The following is a 24410-nucleotide window of genomic DNA, read 5'->3' as shown; positions in this document are numbered from 1 at the left end:
AAATATTATGTTTTATTTTTCACACAGGAGCCAGGGTGAACCAATGGTAGTATAGTTAAAAGTAAAATGTTAAACTGTTGACTAGTACTGTATTTAGAGCTTTGGATAATTGGAAGTAACGTATTGAGTATAGCCCCATAGACAGTAACTTGAGGTGGGCTGTCCTTCAAGGTGTATTGAAACCCTATCATAACAGTGGGAAATGGCAAAACCAAAATATGGCTTGTATTTTAATATAGCAAAATGTTTTTAATGCCTGCTATTTTGCTTCTTACTGAAGAATTGGATAGAATGCTGCCTACTCACGTTCTCTTGTGTCTGTGAAAGGCACAGACTTGTGTATGTCTTTTTTTAAAGATAGTGGAAAGACTAGCAAGTGAATGTGGAATAAGCTGTAGCTGCAGTTCTACTGTTGGGCAGTAGTGTTAATCTTGATTAAAAATACTGGCTTACAATATATTACTATGGAAATTCTGTAGTTTAACTATGAACATTATCATAAATAGCTGATTTGTGATATCGGACAAGCAGGATCCGATTATGAATGTCCTATAAAATTCAGACAATGTTTCCTGTGTGTTCACATCATACTTACAGTTCACTTCATTGTAAAAGCTTGCTGTGGGGTATTCTTGTAAAATGAGTGTGTAAAAAGAATGAAGAAAATGTATTTAGAGGAATAATGTGTATTAAATTTATATAAGTCTCTTTCTGATGAGTGCATTAGTCTCCTTGGACCTCAGTTTATTCATATAGAAAATGGGACTATTTCTTATGGGTCTATTGTGCTGCATTTTTTACCTGCTGGGATATAATATGGAATGTATATATAGTTGACACGTGTGTGTTTCAGATCTACGGGCCAATTAATTACAGTGAATATAAGGGAAGTACCTTTAAGAAGTGCTTGCTTTTTTCCTGCCTTAAACAGCAGGGACTAGGTAGGTGTATGGTGAAGTTTTAGGACCCTTTATACAGGCTGTGGGGGTGCTTATTTGGGGATGGGGATGACCGTGTACCTAAGGGAACGAAGCTCCTTTTGCCTCTGCTGAGACTTATGCTATTGCCTATGAGCTGCTCTCTTCATACACCGCAGTACAGCACTAGTTTCAGCTTCAGAGCTGTACATCCCGCCTCAGCCTTCTCCCTCTCAGCCAGTTTTATATTTGCGCGCCCTTTCAATCCCCGGTGACGTGTTCCCCGCCGCGTCCAACCGGCAGCCTCCTCTGGTCAGGACAATGGAAGGCGTTCCTCCAACCAGCGCAGCTCCTGCCTCGGCGGCAGCCAATAGAAAGAGCCCTGTGTTGAGAGTAATGTTACCAGCGCTGAGAGAGTGAGGAGGCTGCGTATCGATCCAGCTCTCAGCCATTGCAGTGAATTGGACTACATACGAGATCCAGGCAGCCTCGGTGGCCGGCGCGCGTGTGTTTGTGGCGTGTGTGAACCGAGATCCTTGTCACGGGGTGAGTATCCTGCGGGGGGTGGGGGGTCCGCCGGCTGGCTGGGGGGGAAGCCGAAACTCCCGAGCCTCTGTGGGGGTTGGGGGGCGGACGGCGTAGTCTTTTGGGGGTGCGAGGGGGGCAGGATTAGCCCTCACGAGACACACAAAGGGGGGATTTAGGCAGGGAAACCACACTTCCCTCAGCACCGGGGAGGAGGGGGGGCAGGAAAACACCGAGCTGCTCTTTAAAAGGCGGGGGGGGGGTCGGGGAAAAAAGCCCCAGATCCACACCAAAAGTGGGGAGTTTTGAGAAGTGGTTGAAGGGGACCCACAAATGCCGGGAAAGCGCCTTTCCTCTCCTGCCCGGATAATCGCGGCCGGGCTCGTCTCTTTAAACCCGTGGAAATGGGGCGGGGGTCTCGGCTGAGGCGGGGGGCGGCGGCGGCGGCGGCGGCGGAGGGAAGCGGTCTTGAGTGCTAATAAGCTGCTTACATAGCACGGGCGATAGAGCCATTGCAGCAGAGCCGTCTCTCTATGTAATGTGTGAGAGAGCCGTGTGGGGAGACGGACTTCGCATCGCGGGGCTGGGCTCGAGTGTGTTTGTGTGAAGGGGTGTGGGGGGGGGAAACGGGGGTGTCGTGTCCTCCTTTCTCTGCCTGGCTTTCTCCCCGACCCCCTTTCCCTCATTGTGGGGAGCCCCGCGAATCCCCGGGAGTGTCTCTGGGCGTTGTTGGCCTCGGGGCGATAAATCACCTCGGGAGCTGCGCTTGCTGTAACATGGCTGACGAGAGCCGTGTGTAAGTGGAGGCAGAGGGAGAGGAGGAGGAGGAGGGGGGAGGAAACAAGGCAGGCAGGGGGAGGCGCGCGCGCGCACGGGCGGGCGGGCGGGGGCGCAGTTCAGGGGAACTTTTTCCAAGGCGCCTTTTATCCCTGGGCGACGGAGAGGGGAGAGCTCCGCAGGCGACCGTTTAAAAGCCCGAGTCCGGGTTCAATATATATATATATATTTTAAGGGGGGAGGTTTTGGAAAGGGGGGGCCCTTCTGGCAGCTCTCAGTGGAAACGAGACGGTCCCCCCCCCGCGCCTCATTGCCTGTAATGGCTGAGTGTGTGCGCCAGAGTACAGAGCGCACCAGGCACACGCGCGCACACACACACACACAAAGGGAAGGAAGGAGCCATATTCTCTATGAGCAGCGGCCATTCCGAGAAGCGGCTTCGCTTCCTGCTCGGCTGCCGCGGGAGCCCATGCAAAAGGAGCGCTTGCCGCTTGCCATTGCCGCCGCGCGGGCAAGAGGCGACCCCGGGCCCCGCGCGCCCGGCGAGAGCGCGGCCTCCCCGCCTCGGCTGAGCGCCCGCCACGCGCATTTCGAGGGGACTTTCTCTCATCAGCAAGGCGGGCGCACAAAATGGAAGGAGATCTGCCGCCGCCGCCGCTGCCGGTGGTGACCTTCTTAGGCAGCAGCCTGCGCCATTTATGAGTCCTCCCTACTTCCCTCCCTCTCTCGCTCGCTTTCCCGGCTCGTTCGTGTAGATTAAGGCGCACCGAGAAGAATCCCAAAGCTCTACAGCTGCAGCTATATTTATTGTCGGGCGCCGTCCTTGGAGCCTGAGTGAGCTGGCAGCGTAGTTTCTAAGAGGGGAATGCAATTTAACGCGACGAGCTCGAAAAAACTGCGCCTTGATCATTTTTATATCTGTGGGGTGGGCTTGAGGTTTTTGGGGTGTTTTTTTTAACCCTCACCTCACGAAAAACCTTTCTTTCCCCTTCCACAAATTATCCCCTTCATAATTAATACATGGCTATGTGAAAGGGGGTAAATTAAAATATTTATAAAATTCAGTTTTTATGGTTGAAGTGATTTTTTTTCTTCACATTACCCTGTAATGTAGGAAGGGTTCAGCAGTGGACGGAGCATTTTAAATATCACTTGTGAATTACATTTTCAGAGGTACATTTTATATCACGCTTTAAATCTATAAGTCCCTCAAGTTCCTTTTTCTGTTGTTTTAATTATTAAGTTAAGCCCTAGCAGCCTCGTGTCTTAATTCTGAGAGTGCATTTTCAGACCCAGGCTCCATTGTAGACACCAGCAGCTCCTGGCTTTTAAGTGTTGTTTACTTGACAGAAACTTTAGACCGGACATGTTTAGTCAGAGAACACAAATCTTTTTCTCTCTGCATGCCAGACTGATAGGAAATTATGCCTTTCTGTGGCAATGCCAGTTAGAGCTGTGCACATTTCCCTAGTCAAGTTGTGCAAACTGGAGTAGAGAAGTACTTTCTTCAACAGTCATGAAGAACTTTAAGAAAACCCTGGTCTGTACTAGGAATCGTTACTTCTCAGAAAGAAAGTGTCAGCACAAATATGAAAACTGTAGGACTTAATCTGAAAAAGTAAGAACATGGGAAGAGCCCTTTTGGATCAGATCAAAGGCCTAACTTATACAGCATACTTTCCCACAGTAGCCAGCCCACAAGCGGGACATCAAGGCAGTAGCCCTCTCCTGCAACCGGTATTCAGAGGCATGCTGTGTCTCATTCTGGAGCCAGCAAGCAGGTTTGACAACTGCATATTCCTGTGTTGCAGAGGGTTGGACTAGATGGTCCTCAGTGCCCCTTCCAACTCTACAATTATATGATTCTATTGCTGTGAGAGAAATAGCTGTTATAATTTGTAGCCCTTGATAGTCTTCCCTTCACGAATTCGTCTAATTCCATTTGTCAAGAATTTGTCACAATTGGTGGCCATCAGCACATCTTGTGGACACAGATTCCGTAATTGAGCAATACGCTTTGTGAAGAAGTACTTTCATTTCTCCAAATCTCCCACCATTTGACTATTGAATGACGCCAGTTTGTAGTACAGGTGGGAACCATTTCGCATGCTCCGCCCCCATTCTGGCCTCTTCTGGGTCCAAAAGGACCCATTCATCAGTTGTGTGTCAATTGGATATGCACAAAATGGTCATGTCTCCCTTTAGTTGCTTTTTTCCAAAATAAAAAGCCCTTAGGTTGTAACCTTTCCCCATGGAGATCAGAACCATACACAGCATTCCAATTGTGGTTTTACCATAGATTTGCATAATGACGTTGCAATAGTAGCAGTTTTATTTTCAGTCCTTTTCCTAATGATTATAACATGCACCGATGTACATAATTTTACATATGCTTACACTGAACCACATTTGCTATCTCATTGCCCATTCCTCAATTTTGGAGAGTTTTTTTGAGATCTTCACAGTTCCTTTTTGGTTTTCCACTCTCAATAATTTTGGGCTGTTAGCAGTGATGGCCAAGTTTGCTAAGTCCAGATAATTTTTGAACAAATTTAAAAGTATCTGGTTCCCATACAGATTCTTGAGGGATCTCTCTCCCTTTCCTTTCCTTCCCTTCCCTTCCCTTCCCTTCCCTTCCTTTTTTTTTTTTTTTCTCTCTATTGTGAGAAATGTCCAGTTTTTTGCTTCCTGGTTTGTTAGCCAATTATTGATCCATAAAGGGACCTCCCTTCTTATGCCAAGGCTAGGTTTACTCAGGAACCTTTAATGAGGCAGTTTGTTAAAAGCTTTTTGGCAGCCCAAGTATACAGTGTCCACCAAATCTGTCCACAGTTCTAAAAGTCACTGGGCCATGTCTGGTTCTCATAGCATCTTCTGCAAATCTCATGCCCTTTTGCAATATGTGCTTTTGAAGGCACAAGCCCACATCAGATGATGAAGCAGCTATTGTGCATGAAAGCGCATCCTATAATAAAGCAGACTCTTTAATTTTTTTGTACTCTTTATATTGGTATTTGTAGCTAAATACCCCAGTCTAGCAAGCATAACCTTAGTGTGTAGTAGTGCTCAATGTGCGTAGATCTCCTTTTATGTACTGGGTCCCATGTACACAGTGTTAGAAACTGGGATAGGAATGCTAGGAGCCATGTGGCTCCTAGGCCCTGTGTTGTGGGTGCCAAAACAAAATGTCTAGGCACCTTTTAAAAAAATTGCTGCCCCGCTATGAGACCAGGCAGCCCCACAGAAAAAGAAAAAGCTGTCAGGCGAATCAAGGGATTTGCAGAATAGCGCAGGAGCAAAAAAAAATAAAAATGTGCACAGGAGTAAAAAGAAAAAATGGTGTGTCTTTTGCTGCTGGGCAAATCAGGTCTTTGGCATGGGTAGTGCAGTAGCAAAAGACATGCTTCTTTTGCTGCTGGTGTGCCAGGCAGACCAACTGACTGCAGCCAGGCAAGTGGAAATGCTAGGTGCTAAGGGTGGCTCCTGAACATCTCCATCCAGTCGCAAAAGGCAGGTTACCAGTCACTAATTTTGAACACTGCATGTACATGAAATGATTTTTCAGAGTTTGGAACTCCAGATCTAGTACAGTGGTACCTCAGGTTACATACACTTCAGGTTACAGACTCCGCTAACCCAGAAATAGTACCTCGGGTTAAGAACTTTGCTTCAGGATGAGAACAGAAATCGGGCTCCGGCGGTGCAGGAGGCCCCATTAGCTAAAGTGGTGCTTCAGGTTAAGAACAGTTTCAGGTTAAGAACGGACCTCCAGAACGAATTGAGTACTTACCCTTTGGTACCACTGTACCTGATGTGCAAGTGGAGTGATCTCTTCTGTCTTAGGTTAGCCTTGCAGTGCTAGGGAAGACTAGTTATCAAGTCTCTTATCAATGCCAAACAGGTTGTTATTCTTGTCAAAGCAGACTGTGCCTACCATTAAGTTTAGGTAGCTGTACATATGCCACTGCTGAATACAAGAATTTTTTTATTGAGGTTATAGACTAAATCAAATGTGCTTTGAAAAATAGCTTAAAAGGGTGATTCGAATCGAGAGGATTCACAATATTTAGTGCTTTTCTCTCAGAACAGTAATTGAAAACATTTTTGCCTATAATTTGGTATCAGTTTTCTGCAGTTCTAGCAGAACTTCATAGAATTAATAGTTGCTTGTATGAAAGACAGTTGCAGTTGGGTAAAGGTAAATTTAGTGTTCAGGGGATGTACTAGTATACCTTTTCTTATATCAGGAGTTCCATCAGGAGTTTGCCTGATGTTGAGATGGAGGACTGCATAATAATTAAAAGTCATCTTATAGCAACATGTTCTGCATTTTATACAGATTTGTAACCAGTTGCCTGGTTTGCAAATCCCTTTAAACTTCAAAGTGAACAAACAGCCAAAGTAACCACGAGTGGTAAGCCAAAAATAAACCTTGCAAATCAGTGCTTGTGGTTCATTTCTCCCTAGCAAATCATGAATGGTAAGTCAAGAGCAAGCAATGGTTTAAAGTGACATGCTATCTGGGACACTGATGTGCAACTATTTGGTTGCCTAGATAGTTGTCCAAGAATGTAGCTTTAAAGTATTAAGGGAAATGGCTCAGACTGGTAGTTTAAGCAGTTTTTAATCGTCTTCTTTTTCTTAGTCTACTGTATGGAAGCCCCAATAGTTCTCAAATGTTTCTACTTTGTCTTTCAGAAATCATCCAAAATGGGCAAAGGTGATCCTAAAAAGCCAAGAGGCAAAATGTCCTCATATGCCTACTTTGTGCAAACTTGCCGAGAAGAGCACAAGAAGAAACACCCAGATGCTTCAGTGAACTTTTCAGAGTTCTCAAAAAAATGTTCAGAACGGTGGAAGGTAAGTTGTTGTTATTGTTTTTTGTTTTAATAGTAATACTTTAAATACCCAAATAAATGCAATTTGCATGTAGCTGTTTCTTAGGAATAGAAAACATACTCACTAATAAAGTTTACAAATTTAGAATGGAATTGGGTATAATCTTGAGCTGAGGATGCATACTGAATTATTTTTATAGACTATGTCTGCTAAAGAGAAAGGAAAGTTTGAAGATATGGCACGAGCTGACAAAGTTCGTTATGAAAGAGAAATGGAAAGTTACATACCACCTAAAGGAGAGACGAAAAAGAAATTCAAGGACCCAAATGCACCAAAGAGGCCTCCGTGAGTAGCTTTTATGGCTAACATGCATTGCGCTGATAGACATCCAAAAGAGTGATAGATGAATGGTGGGGAGGCAGAAATTTCACTTTTTTTATAAATATGGATAGGTCTGTTCTGTTATATCGCTTTGCAATACATAGTAAAGGTTCTCACCTTGCTGTACATAGTTCAGTAGTTCTAACCTTTATGTTTCAAGTGTTTATAATTTAATTTTCAGCTCAGCATTTTTCTTGTTCTGCTCTGAGTATCGTCCAAAAATCAAAGGAGAACACCCTGGCCTCTCTATTGGGGATGTTGCAAAGAAACTCGGAGAGATGTGGAATAATACTTCCGCAAATGATAAGCAACCTTTTGAAAAGAAGGCATCCAAACTGAAGGAGAAGTATGAAAAGGTAAACTCCAGATAGCCTCTTTCGCCATTCAAATATTTGTTGTTGTCATTAAATATATTGGGTGATGTACAGTGTTGGTCATAGTAGACCTGTTGAAATTTGAGTGAACTCGAGTATGGTTAAAATTGGATGTCACTCATAGGAAATTAATGTTAAAAGGAATGGAGCCATACGCATGCTTGCATTTTCTCTGGAATGTTAAATGGTACCAGCAATCTCTATTGAAACTAAGAACATTGGGTATTATAAACAAAAACATCCATCTGTGGAATATATTTCCAAGTAACTGTTCTTTGGAGCTAAAATACTAAAAAGATCTGATGAAAGTGTTGCTTAATTTAAAAAGAAAAGAAACTTGTAGGCTATGTGAACTAAATGTAATCACTAATAACGTGCTTTTATTTGGAGCATGTGTATTAATTGCTATAGTTTGGGGGGGGGAGTGTATCACTCCTAATAGTGGCTAATATTGTAGCCAGTACATTGCTTTCTTTATTTTTAATGGTTGAGGAATATTAACAGACAAGTGGTTTGTTTGTTTTTTTGACAAATTCAGCATAGCTTGTGAACAAAATAAGATGGTCAGACTCTCAGGTCACTTTCATGTACTTACTTTGCCTTGGAAGAGGGATGACCATGTACAAGAAAGATACCAAGCTTGCAAAACCAAATGTGAAGGGGACATGCCTGCAAGATTATGCAGGTGCTAATCTAATAAAATATTTAGAAATAATGACCAAAGAAAGATCAGGCTGCTGCTTCTGAATTTTAAAAGAGTACCCACTGACTGCACAGCCTTTACACTTGATCGTTTGCATTTTGTGCTCTGGTGTTCTTTGTAACAGAGCATAGTATAATAATATATTAAGCCACTCATAATTGAGAGAATTAATTAAGCCATGGTGTAGATACTCTGTCAGTGTGGTACTGAGGAAGATCTAGCTAATGGCACAACTCTATGAGCCATGGATGTACAGCAGCAAGATGGGTAAAAAAACCCTGATCATTTTGGACAGGTAGGGAAATGAGAACAAAAATTTGTTTGAAATCCTATACTTACTTTTTTTAATGTAAGCTTGATATTGAGTTTATTGAGGCTTGCTGTATTAAGTGTTATGTGCAAGTCAAAAAGAGAAACTTATTGCATGCTGAAGGTGGCACTGTCTACTCATTAATTGAAGTGCATGAAATTTATCAATAAAGTATTAGAATTCTTGACTGAGTGTACTGCTGTACTGAACTGCAGTAGTACAAATCTTAGACAGTCATCTGAATAGGCTCTATGTTATGAATTACAATTCTGTCAAATATAGATTCCTGTGCATTTTCATTTAAGTGGTATTCCCTTCCCTCTGTGTCAAGTAGCCAAACTTTCTCTGCTTCTCCTAAGGATGTTGCTGCATACAGAGCTAAGGGGAAGCCTGAGGTAGCCAAAAAGCTAGCTCCACCTAAGCCTGAGAAAAGCAAGAAAAAGAAGGAGGAGGAAGACGATGATGACGACGAGGATGATGATGAAGAGGATGAAGATGAGGACGAGGAGGAGGATGAGGAAGAAGAGGATGATGATGAATAACCCTCTTTTAGATCAGTTCTTGTCTATAAAAGCATTTAACCCCCCTGTACACAACTCACTCCTTTTAAAGAGAAAAAAAAATTAAACATAAAGCTGTGTAAGATTTGTTTTTAAAATGTACAGTGTCTCTCTCTTTTTCTTCTTTTTTCTTTCTTTCTCTCTCTTTTTTTGTATAGTTAACACACTACCGGACGTGTCTTTGGGTAGCCCTGTCCTTCAGTGGTATCTCAGTGGCCGCTAACCTTGCCTAGTACAGTGAGGGGGTTGTAAATTGGCATGAAAGTTTAAAGCAGGTTCCTTGTTGGTGCACAGCACAAATTAGTTATACTTGCAGATGTAGTTGGTTACTCATTTTCATCAGTTGTCTGCATCAAAAAAATAATAGTTGATCTGTTAACTTAAATACCACTCTGTAATTGCAAAAAAGAAAAAAAAATGTAGCTGTTGACATTCTGATTGCTTCTAAGTAAATACATTTTTTTTTAAATTAGTATTGTTGTCCTTTTAATAGATGCCCTTGTAAAGTCTTTCTTTCTGGAAAGCATATTCTCTCTGTTATGCCCTTTGGGGATCACATAAAAATGGCATTTTTGTTTCTTCATTCCTATAAGCTGATACAAGAGCTTTGATCTACGCCCTAGATAATCATGATAGGGTAGGAAATATATACAGGCATATGCAAAGCATTGTGTGTGTTTTTTCCCTTCATATAAGAGGCCACTTTTCTTTTTCTTTTTTTGAGAACCCTGTTCTTAGCCAATCTGTATTTGCTCAGCTTTTGCTTACATACAATATTCTACTGATTTGTGTAAATTTACCAGTTTCTGAGGGCTGAGGAATATAGAATTCAGTTCAGTAGCATGGAATAATTCCAGGGGAAAATAACTTCAAATTTGTGTCCTTGGAGGACCACTGAGAGTATATTTTCATTTTGAGCTGTGAGGGATTTACATATGTGACTCCATTGGCCATAATGAGAGTTGTATTTGCAAATACCTGAATACAGAGGTGAGTGTACCCTACCTAAGCAGGTAATGTCAAATGCTAAAATTACTGTAATCCTTTTAGGATACCATGTCAAGTAATAGTTGTGGGCTTTATACAATGACCTCTCCTGGTAGTAAATGTCCCACAGGGAAATATTTTACTTTGCTAATGTTTTCTATAAGTGGTACCATTGTTCAATCTGTATGAATTCATGCTTTCATAACCATAGTAGTCCTAGACTATCCCATTTTCAAAATTTTATATTGTCTCAAAAGTCAGATGAGATGTATCTTTTTCTGTTAGTCTTTTTATAATGCATTCTTGATATTTGCCCATTTTGTAAGTTAAAATTAGCTGTATAGGGAAATTACTTTTCCCCCATATAGGTGTGAGATGTAACATGGTATTCCAATGACCTCTGATTTGATAAAATATAGGTTGCTTTGAAAACCAAAGTTAAAAGTTTGTGCACATTCAGTAAAAGTGCTGGCAATTATTAACTCTCTTCACATTTACCTGCGGACTAATTTGGGAACTGATTGGCAATTCTGTAGTTAAAAATTATGGTTCTCATGTGCCAGTGTTTAAAGATAGCATTCTTGTAACTTTACACACTTTTTTGATGGAGTATTGTTTTGTTATACGATTTTGACTTTTACGATTCTTCAATTTTGCATTTGTTTATGTATAACCTCAGGAGAATACTGAACATCTGATTTCCTGGTTGATACTAATAAAACAATAATTACAGAGGTTTTATATATTTAGTTAAATGAGTTTATTTTAAATATTATTTCTCTTTACAGTTAAATACTTCAAATTTGTTGTTAAATAATGGCAATTCAGTAAATTGCACTTCAAGGTAATTGGTTATGGGCTGAAATACAAAGCTAACTTAGGATCCATGCCAAATTCTAGGCAATGTCCCCATCCTACATTGTTTTGGATGCCCCTCCAATACTCCAGAGGCTTTTTGGGATGTGCTGGGGGTAGCAAGAGGTGGGGAACTGTAACTTCCTTTACATTAGAATCGGGGCCACAGTAACAAACAGCAGTTTTGCTTGCCAAATGTAGACCTGGAGTTGTCTTCAACAAAGCTATGTTTTCACCTGTACAACCAATCCCTTTCCCCTCTGCGTGACCTCCAAACCTGATGCAGAACAGTTTTGGGAGTGTGCAGGGAGAAAAGAGACAGTTCCAGGTTCTTGTGCCACTGGGACAACTTGGTTGGATACGGCCCATAATTTGCAAAGCAGTGTAAATGAGTGGTACAGTAAATCATCTAGGCTTTCTGTAAATGTAATGTTACTTTTCATAAAGTTAGGAAAGCTGCTAATAGACACATTGCAAATCCTTGAAATGAAAGGAGAGAATAGCTGATGTCTGCACAGGTCCATGCAATAAAGTTTTAGTCCTCAACAGGATAGGGAGCAAGAACTGCATCCTGGTAAGACATATACAGTACTTTTTGGGCGAGGATGAGTGCTGGTGTCCTCTGTTTTTGAAGATGGACTTCCACCTTCTGGAATTTACTGAGTTGCTTAGCTCCAAATAACTTTGAAATGCTTCAGGCCAGATACTGCTCTTGGAAATGTTTGCATATCTTTCTCAGTTTGCTTCAGGACTCGCATTGTGCATGACAGGGCTGTCCCAACTTCCAAGAGACTACGATCTACTCCCACTATAAAAAAAAAATTGGCAGTGATCTACCCTATTGGGTTGACCAGAGTTGTTGAGCTGTTTTGGGGGGTGGGCATCTGGATCCCACAATCAACCAGGGACATCCTGCAATCGACTGGTAGATTGCGATCAACCTGTTGGACAGGCCTGGTGTATGTTAAAGCAAACCTTTATAACTGGTTTTCAGACTTGCTTGCCAAAGTATTTTGAGGCCAAGTTTTGAAAAAAAATGAGATTTTGGGCATTTAAAAATGGGGATTACAAAGGCAACCTAGCAAAAACCTGTTTTTCTTAAGAAGCACCAAAATCTAGTGTACAAGTATTTTTTGATGACACGCTCCCATTTATAATGGATTGATTTGTTTAATGTTTCAGAACTGTAAGGTCTGCTATCTGAAACCTTAGTCCCAGACACCTGAGTAGCAAAAATCTTTGCTTGATTGAGGGGTAGGTGCTAGGCCCTCCATGCCACACACCTAATGTAATGTGTGAGACAGGCACTCCATGCAGATACCTATTCAAGCAGTAGCCTGATTTAGGTAATTTTTAACAAAGTGGAAAGGGGGGGCGGTTTGAGAGGATCCATCATTGGAAAGATCCCTCTCATGCCAAATTTTGGCCTCTCGCAGGGTGCCCATTTTAAAAGACTTGCTGTGTCCAGCGAGAATTGGGAGGACCGCAAGATTTATGAAATGCCTCAGACTTCGTAATTCCCAAGCTTCTAATCCATCTCCTAAATTTAATTTTTGCTTCTTGCCTACAGAACAGGGGACATGCATGTACAAGGCAGTAACAGGGAGCCTCTAGCCTGTGGGACTTAAAAGATGATTTTTCAGGCACTTTAGGGCAAACCACACCAACCTTTCCATGGTCTGATAACAATTGAGTGCGGGAAACTTCCAAGTATCGAATAAAAGGTAAAAAAAATCCTGAGCAAATGCCAAGCGAAGGAAGAATTGGGAGTTCGACTTTAAACCTTCCTTTTAAATGAAGTGACTGGGCATCGTGTTGACATCAGTTGTATGATGGGTGACCTACATGAAGTAAGGCCCATTGACTAGAAGGTGAGGCTCCCAGTAAATGCAACGCCAGGCAAGGCAAAGAACAAGGGTAAGTTTTAGTGAGGCTTGGAGATCCAGGGTATTCTGGTGAAGTCTGCAACGCCATTATGATGAGTGGGGAAACAGGCCTGATCCTGGGGCCCTGACGGCAACAAAGCCTCTGTGTGGTCAGTGGTTTAATTTCAGAAATGTCTAATTTAGCATTAAAGTCAACACTCCATGATCCATCTACGGCAGCCTTCCTCAACCTGGTGGCCTTCAGAGGTTATGGAACTACAACTATCATCCCTGGCCATAATTCATGAAGGCTATCTAGACACTATGGCTATGCTCCCTTCTCCACGGTCAGAAGCAGTATGCCTCTTGAGGCCAGTTTCTGGGAATCGCAAGTGAGGGGAGTGTTTCTCGCACCCAAATTCTGCTTGTAGGCTTAGATGAGCCTTTGGCTTTGTCACAGCCACCCAGGTGGGTCCCAGCTCACGAGAGACCTTACTCCATTATAGTTTACTTACAGGAAAAGTTTATTGATGATAGTTGCTTCTTTCACAGTTCAGCATTGTGGCTGTACGTCTGTCACGTTAGACCGCTGCAGTCCCCCTCTGACTCCTCCCCTCCTCCACACCAACTTAATAGCCTGGCTCTAGACCACCTCTTCCTCTCCTTTCTTTTCCGCAGGGTCTTTCTGCCCCCCTGGGTTCTCTCCTTCCGGGATTCGCCTGAGGCTGAATCCTCTGCCGCCTCCTGCCCCCTCCTTCTGGCTTTGGGGCCGGGCTCCTCCTCTGAGCTTTCCCCACTTCCGCGCGCCTCTATGCTTGAACTTGGCGCGCGTACGTTGCTTTTGACCTTTCCTTCGTCCTCTATACTGCCCCCTGTTCCACTCTCTACCCTTTCCGGCTGAACACCTTGCTCCAACCCCCTCTCTCTGTTTTCTCCTGTTCCTCCTCCCTCCGAGAGGCTGACAACTCCACCCCCTTTACTCCGTTCCGGCTGAGACCCCTCTGACAGCGTCTGTGCTTCACTGGGCTTTCTCCCCTCCTTTCCTGACTTTTCACAGCTTCTCTCTTCTCCTGCTTTTCGCCTGATCATGCTAGCTCCCTTTTGGGAATCCTCTGACTCGCTGCTTAGGCTCATAGATTCCCTTCGAATTCCGTCATCTTCTTCCTCGTCTCTCTCTCCCTCCTCCCACTCGCTTTCCGTCTCCTCTGCCATCTCCTCACTTCTCCCAGAAACCCTGACATCCATCCCCCCCTCGAAACCCCCCCTTCCCCCCTCCCGGTCGCTGGGTGCAGGTTGAGGGAAATGTGGTTCTTCCTGGGTCGGTTCAGGATACCGGGTGTCCATGTCAATCTTCTCCTCTGGCAGCTCCGTATACGTGTGTTCGAACTCGGGTTCTCCACCTGAAGGCATCACAGTCTCTTCCTCCCTCACTGCTTCTCCTGGCGCTGCCCGCCAAGGACCTATCATCCACCTCTGACTCCATACCTCCCTTGGCTGATCCACCCACCAATAAGGGTTTGTCTCTTCCCCCCCCAGGCGGGGATCCCTGGTCGGGCTTGTTTTGGGCGTAGAGCCCTCGGGCGAGGAGAAACCCCCGAACGTGCTGCCCGACAAAGTGGGCGTGAAAAGCCAATCATCAAAATACTCCTCGGGCATGGGTTTGTGCGGAAAAATTGCATGAAACTCCTCCTTCAACAGGGGTTCGTCCAAAGCGTAACCCGGCACCCAGCTATTTGCAGAGACTGGAGTGCCTTCCCTGGCGAGAAAATATTCAACTCCCTCCTCCCCCCATCGTGAATCCAGTATCTCTGTGACCTCATTAAGAGGTTCTGGTCTTGGCGACTCCCCTCTCTCAGGCGCCCTTCTACGTGGCTCTGGAGGTGCTCCTGACTCTTGAAACCTGTGTGGGGCTTTGTAGGGAGTGAGCACCGACCTATGAAAGACCGGGTGCACCCTGGAGCCCTCCGGAAGGGCTAGGCGAAAAGCCACCGGATTGACCTTAGCCTCAACTTGATATGGTCCTAGCTGCCTGTGTTCTAACTTCTTTTTGGCCAACGACCTGGCCGGCATCGCGTGGGCTGCTAACCATACCCAGTCCCCAACCTGAATGTCTTCCCCCGCCCTTCTGTGTTTATCGGCTTGCACCTTATACGCCTGCTTTGCCAGCTCCAAATGTCTCCGCAGCTCCTCGTGCACCTCTTGCAACTCTGCTGCAAACTGGTCGGCATTTTGAGGTCCCCCCCCTTCAGGTGCTGTAAAGCTCGGGAAGGTTCTGGGATGACGTCCATAGTTCGCGAAGAAAGGCGTCACCCCGGTGGATGCGTGCTTCGTGTTGTTGTAGGCGAACTCAGCCATCGGCAGGTGGTCCACCCACGCCGCGGGTCGCTGGTTGGCGTAACACCGTAGGTACTGCTGCATGATCGCGTTGACCCTCTCCGCTTGACCGTTGGTCTGTGGATGCCTCGCCGACGTCAGGTTGATCTTGACGTGCAAGATACCCAGAAGCTTCCGCCAGAAAGTGGAAACAAATTGGCGCCCCCTGTCGGACAAGACGGACTGCGGTAGTCCATGCACTCTGAAGACGTGATCGATGAAGAGCTTTGCGGTCTGTTCTGCCGTCGCCACCTTGGCACAAGGAATGAAGTGCGCCATCTTGGTGAACAAGTCCACAACCACTAACACCGCCGTCTTACCTCTGGAGCTGGGCAGGTCTGTAACAAAGTCCAACGCTACCCTCTCCCACGGTTGCTGCGGTGTCTCCAGCGGTTCTAACAATCCCGCCTGTTTCTGATGCACTGGTTTGGACCTCTGGCAGATATCGCACCTGGCTACGTAGTCCGCCACCTCTCCTCTCATCTGGGGCCACCAAAAGTCCCTTGCCACCAACTCCATCGTCTTCTCTTTGCCGAAATGGCCCGCACTCGGGGCATCGTGCAATTGTTGCAAAACCGTGGCGCGAAGCTCGTCGGTGGGCACGTAAAGGGCGCCCTTGCGAGTCAAAAGTCCGTCCTGCAACTGAAACTCATTGTTGTCAGGCGACCCTCTGCGGAGCTCCTCCATCTTGGATTGTGCAAACTGATCCTCTTGCAGCGCGCGTCGCACCGCGTCCAGGTCGACTGCGATGGTAGCGCACGTCCACGCCTGCGGTGCGAAGATGTACTTTGCTGCGATTGGAGCTACTTCCTCCAGGTATTGAGGCTTTCGGGACAGCGCGTCTGCTATAACATTGGAGTCTCCAGGGATGTATTCTATTTTAAAATCGAAATCCGCAAAGAATTCCGCCCAGCGCATGTGTCGTTGGGTTTGCAATTTAGCCGTCCGCCAATACTCTAAGTTCTTGTGATCCGTGCGGACCTGCACCGTGTGCTTGGCTCCTATCAGGAAGTGTCGCCACGCTTTGAAAGCTGCATGAATGGCCAACAACTCCCTGTCCCATATGGTGTAGTTGCGCTCCGTCTTGCTGAGCTTCCGGGAGTAGAATGCACCCGGTCTCCAGTTGCCTTGCGAATCCTCTTGCAAGAGGACGGCCCCAACTGCTCTGTCTGATGCATCTGTCTCTACCCGCATGGGCCTGCCAGGATTCACGTGCAGCAGCTGCTCCTCGGAGGCGAAAAGGCTTTTAAGCTTCCGAAAGGATCGCTCTGCTTGTTCGGTCCAGACGAACTTCTTCTTCTTGGAACTGAGGGTGTCAGTGATTGCCGCCGTCGCGTTTGCAAAACCTTTAATAAACTTGCGATAAAAATTGGCAAAGCCGATGAACTTCTGGACCTCCTTCCGATTTCGAGGGCTTTTCCAGTCCAACAGCGCTTGGACTTTAGTCTTGTCCATGGCCAGTCCCTCGTCGGACAGCTTGTAGCCAAGGAAATCTACCTCTCTCACATCAAACTGGCACTTCTCCAACTTGGCGTACAGCCTGTGTTCCTTCAGCCTCTGCAGAACTTCCTTCACGTCCTTATCGTGATCCCCTGGCGATTCCGAGAAAATTAGGATATCGTCGAGAAAACAGACACACTTCTTGTAGAGGAGACCTGCCAGGACGTGATGCATGAATGCTTGGAAAACATGGCTGCCATTTTGTAGACCGAAGGGCATAACTCTGTATTCGTACGTGCCCAAAGGAGTGAACATGGCCGTCTTCCACTCGTCGCCCTTCCTGATGCGGATGAGGTTGTAAGCGCCACGTAAATCCAGCTTGGTAAAAATCTTCCCCCTCCTGACTGTAGCCAAAAGGTCGTCAATTTTGGGCATGGGGAAGGCCTTGGGCTTAGTTAGTCTGTTTATGAACCGGTAGTCCACAATGAGCCTCTTCTGGGGCGTGTCTTTCTTTTTCACAAAGAAAACAGGACTGCCTCCCGCTGCTTTAGATTCCTGGATGAATCCGCGCTTGAGGTTGTGTTCTATGAACTCCCGAAGCTCTTGCAGCTCGTCTTCCGACATGGAGTACAGCTTGGCAGTTGGCAACTGCGCGCCAGGCACTAAGTCAATCGCGCAGTCGTAAGGTCTGTGAGGCGGCAATTTGTCAGCTTCCTTTTCGCAGAAAACCTCCAAGAACTCCGCGTACTTGTGAGGAACCGCTTGCACCATACGCAGATGCAGCTGCTGTTCGGCTTCTCCTCCTTGATCGGTTTGGATGCAATTCTGGGCGCAATACGATGAACAAAAGGTGATCTGCCTCTGGTACCAAGCAACCGCGGGACTGTGCCTGTCCAGCCAACTCATGCCCAACACGATGGGCGTGTCCGATAAGTGGGTGACATTGAAACTAATAAGCTCTCGATGGTCTCCAATTTGCATCATCATGGGAGGGGTTTGCTGCACCACTTGCCCCCCCAGCAACTTCCTGCCGTCTACCGTGACCACGTTCAGAGGCGTCGTTGCAGGCAGGAGCGCTATGTTATGCTGCTTGACGAACTGTAATCCCACGAAATCGGCGTTGCTTCCCGAATCGATGGTTGTTGGAACCTCGAGAAGTCGCCCATCAGGCAGCTGGAGTGTTGCTGTGAGTAAAACTGCTGGTTTGGGAGGTAAAGGGTCCATGCGCTGCAAGGATGCTGGGGACTTCTCTACAGATCCGCCTGGCTGAGCCCCAGTAGCTCTGCTTCCAGCCAGGCACTGCAGTTTCCCTGAAGCTGCTCCTCTGATTGCACCTCTGCTGTCACAGTTGCCAGTGCTGCAGTGTGCTTCTGGAGCCTCTGGGGGCACTCTTTCGCCATATGGTGTGCACTGTCGCAGATGTAACACTTCCTGGTCCCTCTAGGAGGCTTCGCTTTGGCTGCAGCAGGGATGGGGCTCTGGGATGGCTTTTGAGCCCTAGCACCACCAATCTCCATTGGCTCTTCGGCTTCCGTCCCCATTGGTGAGGGGTGCGCACGGCTGAAATCCCTGTGCACAAAAGGGAGAGTTTTTGCTTGCGCGCGCGCTTGGGGCCCCCCCTCCTCGTGCCACGGACGTCCCTCATGTCGAATTCCTATAGCCAAAGCCCGTTGCACCACGTCTTCCAGGGTCTGGGGTCTGTCCCCCCTTGCGATCTCATCCTTGACGGAGGGGCTCAATCCCTCCCAAAAAAGATCCCTGACCGGTAGACTGTCCTTCGGCCAATCTAAGGCGGTGAGCAATGCAAAAAATTTAGAATGATATTGGCGTACAGTGGCTTTCCCCTGCCTCAGCCCGTGCATCTGCCGGCGCGCAATGTCCTTATCCACAGAGGATTGAAAACAAGCATCCATCGCTTTGATAAACGCATCTGCATTGCGACGGGCTGGTCCATCTTCGCGCCACAGATTGCGTAGCCAAGCCCTGGCTTCCCCATGCAGGTGCGAAACAATAAATCCCACTCTCTCCTCCTCATCTCTAAAATCATGACGGAGTAAATGCAGTGCATACACGACATCTGCCCTGAAGTTGGGATAGTCTTGCAAGTTGCCATTAAAATGCGAAACTAGGGCACCCCCCCTCCTTCCAAGCGCAATGCCCTCCGCTCTGGAGCCCGGGGTCCCCGCCTTGTCCGCATTTTCCCACCTTGCTTGCAAATCCTGGCACGCTTTCTCCAAGTCAGCATTCTTCTTCTGCGAAGCAATGACTGCCGTTGTGAGAGTGGTAATCTGATCCCGGAGTGCAGCCAGCTGTTCCTCAGCACTCATGGCTGCTCCGTTCGTGAGCTTCGCAAAAAAAAATTTTTGCTTTCAGAGGGAGGGGGACTTTCTGTCACAGCCACCCAGGTGGGTCCCAGCTCACGAGAGACCTTACTCCATTATAGTTTACTTACAGGAAAAGTTTATTGATGATAGTTGCTTCTTTCACAGTTCAGCATTGTGGCTGTACGTCTGTCACGTTAGACCGCTGCAGTCCCCCTCTGACTCCTCCCCTCCTCCACACCAACTTAATAGCCTGGCTCTAGACCACCTCTTCCTCTCCTTTCTTTTCCGCAGGGTCTTTCTGCCCCCCTGGGTTCTCTCCTTCCGGGATTCGCCTGAGGCTGAATCCTCTGCCGCCTCCTGCCCCCTCCTTCTGGCTTTGGGGCCGGGCTCCTCCTCTGAGCTTTCCCCACTTCCGCGCGCCTCTATGCTTGAACTTGGCGCGCGTACGTTGCTTTTGACCTTTCCTTCGTCCTCTATACTGCCCCCTGTTCCACTCTCTACCCTTTCCGGCTGAACACCTTGCTCCAACCCCCTCTCTCTGTTTTCTCCTGTTCCTCCTCCCTCCGAGAGGCTGACAACTCCACCCCCTTTACTCCGTTCCGGCTGAGACCCCTCTGACAGCGTCTGTGCTTCACTGGGCTTTCTCCCCTCCTTTCCTGACTTTTCACAGCTTCTCTCTTCTCCTGCTTTTCGCCTGATCATGCTAGCTCCCTTTTGGGAATCCTCTGACTCGCTGCTTAGGCTCATAGATTCCCTTCGAATTCCGTCATCTTCTTCCTCGTCTCTCTCTCCCTCCTCCCACTCGCTTTCCGTCTCCTCTGCCATCTCCTCACTTCTCCCAGAAACCCTGACAGGCTTGATCCAGCAGGGCTCTTAGGTTATTTTGAGAGGGGCCTTATTTCAGGTTTGTGCTATCTCCCTGCCACGCCCCACGATGCTTGGGCCTAGCAGACCCTCTCAGGATCCCCATTTTCCAGGGACCGTCCCAAATTTACAGAAGCCGCCCTGGTTTCTGATTTGATCCCAGGATGTCCTACTTTTCCTTAGGATGTTCCTATTTTCACCTGAGAAATGTTGGAGGGTATGGAGTTGTGTTACCCCTGAGCCAAGGAGGTAAACACTTTTTCCCTCCTAAAAAGTAAGGGGAAATGTGTGTGTGTCTTATGGAGCGAATGCAGGCTGCGCAGCTATCCCAGAAGCCAGAACAGCAAGGGGTTGCTGCTTTCACTGCGCAGTGATCCCTCTTGCTGTTCTGGCTTCTGAGATTCAGAATATTTTTTTTCTTGTTTTCCTCCTCCAAAAACTAGGTGCGTCTTGTGGTCTGGTGTGTCTTATGGAGTGAAAAATACGGTAACTATACAACCTTTAGAAGACATCTGAAGGCAGCCCTGTATAGGGAAGTTTTTTAAAAAAAAAAAAGTTTAGTGTTTTATGTTTTTATATATGTTGGAAGCCTCCCAGAGTGGCTGGGGCAACCCAGTCAGATGGGCAGGGCATTATTATTATTATTATTATTATTATTATTATTATTATTATTATTGAATACGATGTCCCTGTTTCATCAGATAGATGTTGAACAGTATGGGGTAAGTGGGTGCAGGATTTCTGCCTTAACTCTGTGCTGAATCTGCAAGCATTTGTCAGGGTCTTCCAGGCCTATTCTAAGGTAGAGTTTTTCTGTGTGAGAAATGAAAATCTGGTCAGGTTTTCAAGGAAAGAGCTGTGAGCTAGATACTGTCAGGATTCCTGGGAGGAGTCACTGTTTTACATTTTCTCTTAATTTCAGGCTGAACTGTACAATCTTTTGCCGATATTAGGTATTTGTAGAATGTGTTTTTCATTCAAGGTCCGTCTTTGATCAGATCATGATATTCACTAGCACAGTTTCACAAGTAAGCAGAAGTTCTTCCCATTATAATTACTTTATTTACAACAGCTGAAACCCACAGCTAAACAGCTGCAATCGTCTCTTCACTGAGATTCTGGAGGATGAATCTGTTTTCAAAATGGAAGCCTTTGAGTGGTTATTTTGTGGCTGACCACCAAGCCACACACACACGAAAAGGAGCATTCCATGCTGGAAAATGATGTTACGGAGGATGCGGAGATAAATTGCAGGAAGCTGTCCAGGAAAAGGGCAGAAGGAAATAGTGGCAAAGCATAGTGACCTTGTGCCACCTGAATGGATTTGAAAGTATATTCTCCTACTCGTGTTTGAACTTCCTGTCACTTCTTTTACCAAAAGCAAAGCAACGTAAAACAATAATGATTTGCGTGCACAGTGAACAAAATCAGAGGGTAAACGGTGCACAAATATGCAACAGAAAATCCCCACACTACTTCATCCTTGGAAAAGTTTTGTTATTTCCTTCAGCAGGAGCAGAGAAGCTTGCAAGATGGGAGATGCATGCTGAATTTGGATGCTACGTGATTAGGATGAATGTGAAATGCACCCCTGCTTACCTGCAAAATATCAACCAGGACCACTGGTAAGAGCCATGTATCTCATTGCTTCAAATATTACGTAATTAGGCATTTTGAAAGCATGAGTGGTTCACTCACAAGATTACTGGGGATCAGTGGGAAGATGAACCCCTCTCTTTGGAAGAGTTCTGGGTGGTTTATGTTTACATATATTCAATATGTGCACGGCTGTGTATACGCGCATCGTGCCTAATCAAGAAATGTCATAAAGACGTCACTGAGAGGGCAGAACGGGGTGTTTGCAGGTTTTTTCAGTAGGTTTCAACTACAGTCGTACCTTGGAAGTTGAATGGAATCCGTTCCGGAAGTCCATTCGACTTCCAAACCATTCGGAAACCCAAAGTGCGGCTTCTGATTGGCTGCAGGAAGCTGCTGCAGCCAATCAGATGCCCCGTCGGATGTTCATGTTCCAAAGAATGTTCACAAACCGGAACACTCACTTCCGGGTTTGCGGCATTCGGGAGCCAAAACGTCCAAGTATCAAGGCATTTGGGATCTAAGGTACAAATGTATACACAATTTCACTGGCACACTGGGTGCCTTGAAACATAACCTCCACGTAGATGGGGGGCGGGCTGCCTGTATTCTCCCAATAAGCCAGGGCTGGGAAAACTGTGGTCCTCTAGATGTTGTTTGATTCCAACTCTCATCAGCGCTACCCAGCACGGCCGGTGGGTCAGGGATGATGGGAGTTGTGATAGTGTTGCAAAGTTGCTAAGTTCTTGATATATTGCTGCTCCCGCGTCAGGTGTCACAATCATTAAAGTGTCTGGCAATAACTTTCATACTCCGTTGATACCATTACATTTTCTGTGGAGACAGGTAAACAGAGAGTAAAACAACTAACCTCCAGCCACCAGATAGTCACAGTGGGTTAAGGGTGAAAACAAAGAAATCTACTTTAAGTTTGTGCTTTACTCCAGTTTCTTCTGAAGCAAGCTCTTGGGAGACAGTGAAGGAATGTGCCTTTAGGAATGTTACAGCACCTGCTGTGGCTGTAGAGACCAATAGGGGGGAGACATGTTTTGTTGCGGCTAGGACAGAGGAAGGCTGATGCATGTTCAGTGTGGTGTTTCTTCTCTGTGCTCCTCCCGGCGGCCATTCCTCCTCTGGTCACTGCTAAGCATGCAAGACCTGACTGACAGTTTCCAGGCATTGCAGTCATCCACAAGGGACTTCCACACAGCGGGGTAGATGTTGCCAGCCTTCATGTTACGCATGCAGACATCTTCGTGACTCAAAGTTGGTCTGCCAATGGGCCTGGTACCTGAAGCCAGCTCCCTGTAGAGCACATCCTTGGCGATCCTGCTGTCTCTTCCATTCTTTTGGACATGAACAAGCCAGCGCAGTCTTCGCTAAGACAGGATTGTGAACATGTTGGGAATGTGAGCTTGGGAGAGCACATCGTTGTTTGAGCGTCTGTGCTGCCATGCCACTTATTTCAGCAGAAATCAAATCTGGAATGAAAGGAGATTCACTCACACACCATAAAAAACAATAATTTTGGCACAGCTGGGCTTCTACATCTGCTCGGTCATCATAAATATTCCCTTTAATTTTAATCTAACAGCCAGAGACAAGCAGTATGAAGAAGTATGTATTCTTTTTCATGTTCTTACTCTGAATCACATACCATCCAACATTTCTCCGTTGAAAATGGGGACGTCCTACCTGTTGTTGTTGCCTACTATTATATCTCACCCACTCTGGGCGGCTTCCAACATATATAAAAACATAACAAAACATTAAATATTAAAAAAACTTCCCTGTATATTAGTATCTTGGTTCTCAAACACCTTGGTACTCAAACAACTTGGAACCCAAACACTGCAGACCCGGAAGTACCAGTAAGTGTTCCAGTTTGCGAACTTTTTTTGGAAGCTGAATGTGCTCCATTTTGACTATTACACTTCCGATTTGAGTGCCACCCTTCCGTTTTGAGTGTTATGCTGAGGTCCGTCTGTTTTTGCTATTCGTTTTGCGTTTTTGTTTATGTGGCTCTTTCTTCGTTTTTGTGACTGTGTGGAACCCAGTTCAGTTACTGATTGACTGGTTGTGTGGCTGAAGTACATTGTTTATTGCTTTCATTTTATGGAGCAATGGTCTCGTTAGATAGTAAAATTCATGTTAAACTGCTGTTTTAGGGGTTGTTTTTAAAAGTCTGGAACGGGTTAATCCATTTTACATTACTTTCTATGGGAAAGCATGCCTTGGTTTTGGAACGCTTTGGCTTTGGAACAGACTTCCGCAACAAATTAAGTTTGAGAACCAAGGTACCACTGTACAAGGCTGAATTCAGATGTCTTCTAAAGGTTGTATAGTTACTTCTCTCCTTGGCTCGGGTGTGTGTGTGTGTGTGTGTGTGTGTGTGTGTGTGTCAGTGTCACATAACTCCATACCCTCCAACATTTCTCTGATGAAAATAAGGACGTCTTACCAAACCCTCCAACATTTCTCCAACAAAAATAGCCGTGTTGTAAGGAAAAGCAGGACATTCCAGGACCAAATCAGAAACTGGGACAGCTTCTGTAAACACAGGACTGTCCCTGGAAAATAGAGACACTTGGAGGGTCTGGAATCTTAGAGTTTGAAGGCACCTCCCAGGGTCATCTAGTTCAACCCCCTGCAATGCAGGAATCTCAACTAAAGTATCCATGACAGGTGGCCATCCAACCTCTGCTTAAAAACCTCCAAGG

General features: G+C 46.0%; 1 protein-coding gene across 1 annotated transcript; it reads left to right on the top strand.

Moving 5' to 3' along the window:
- Window positions 1–1303: 1303 nt before the first annotated feature.
- Window positions 1304–11114, top strand: HMGB1 (high mobility group box 1). Its single transcript, XM_081860809.1, has 5 exons — window positions 1304–1463; window positions 6918–7079; window positions 7258–7403; window positions 7621–7795; window positions 9186–11114. Exons 2-5 carry the CDS (start codon window positions 6930–6932, stop codon window positions 9366–9368), a joined length of 654 nt encoding a protein of 217 aa, XP_081716935.1. The 5' UTR covers window positions 1304–1463; window positions 6918–6929; the 3' UTR covers window positions 9369–11114.
- Window positions 11115–24410: the final 13296 nt, after the last annotated feature.

This window comes from Podarcis erhardii, assembly GCF_964252035.2.
Source record: "Podarcis erhardii genome assembly, chromosome: 4".
NCBI classification, from domain to species: Eukaryota; Metazoa; Chordata; class Lepidosauria; order Squamata; family Lacertidae; genus Podarcis; species Podarcis erhardii.
The sequence above is the reverse complement of the archived record's forward strand: the minus strand, read 5'-3'. Positions and strand labels throughout refer to the sequence as shown.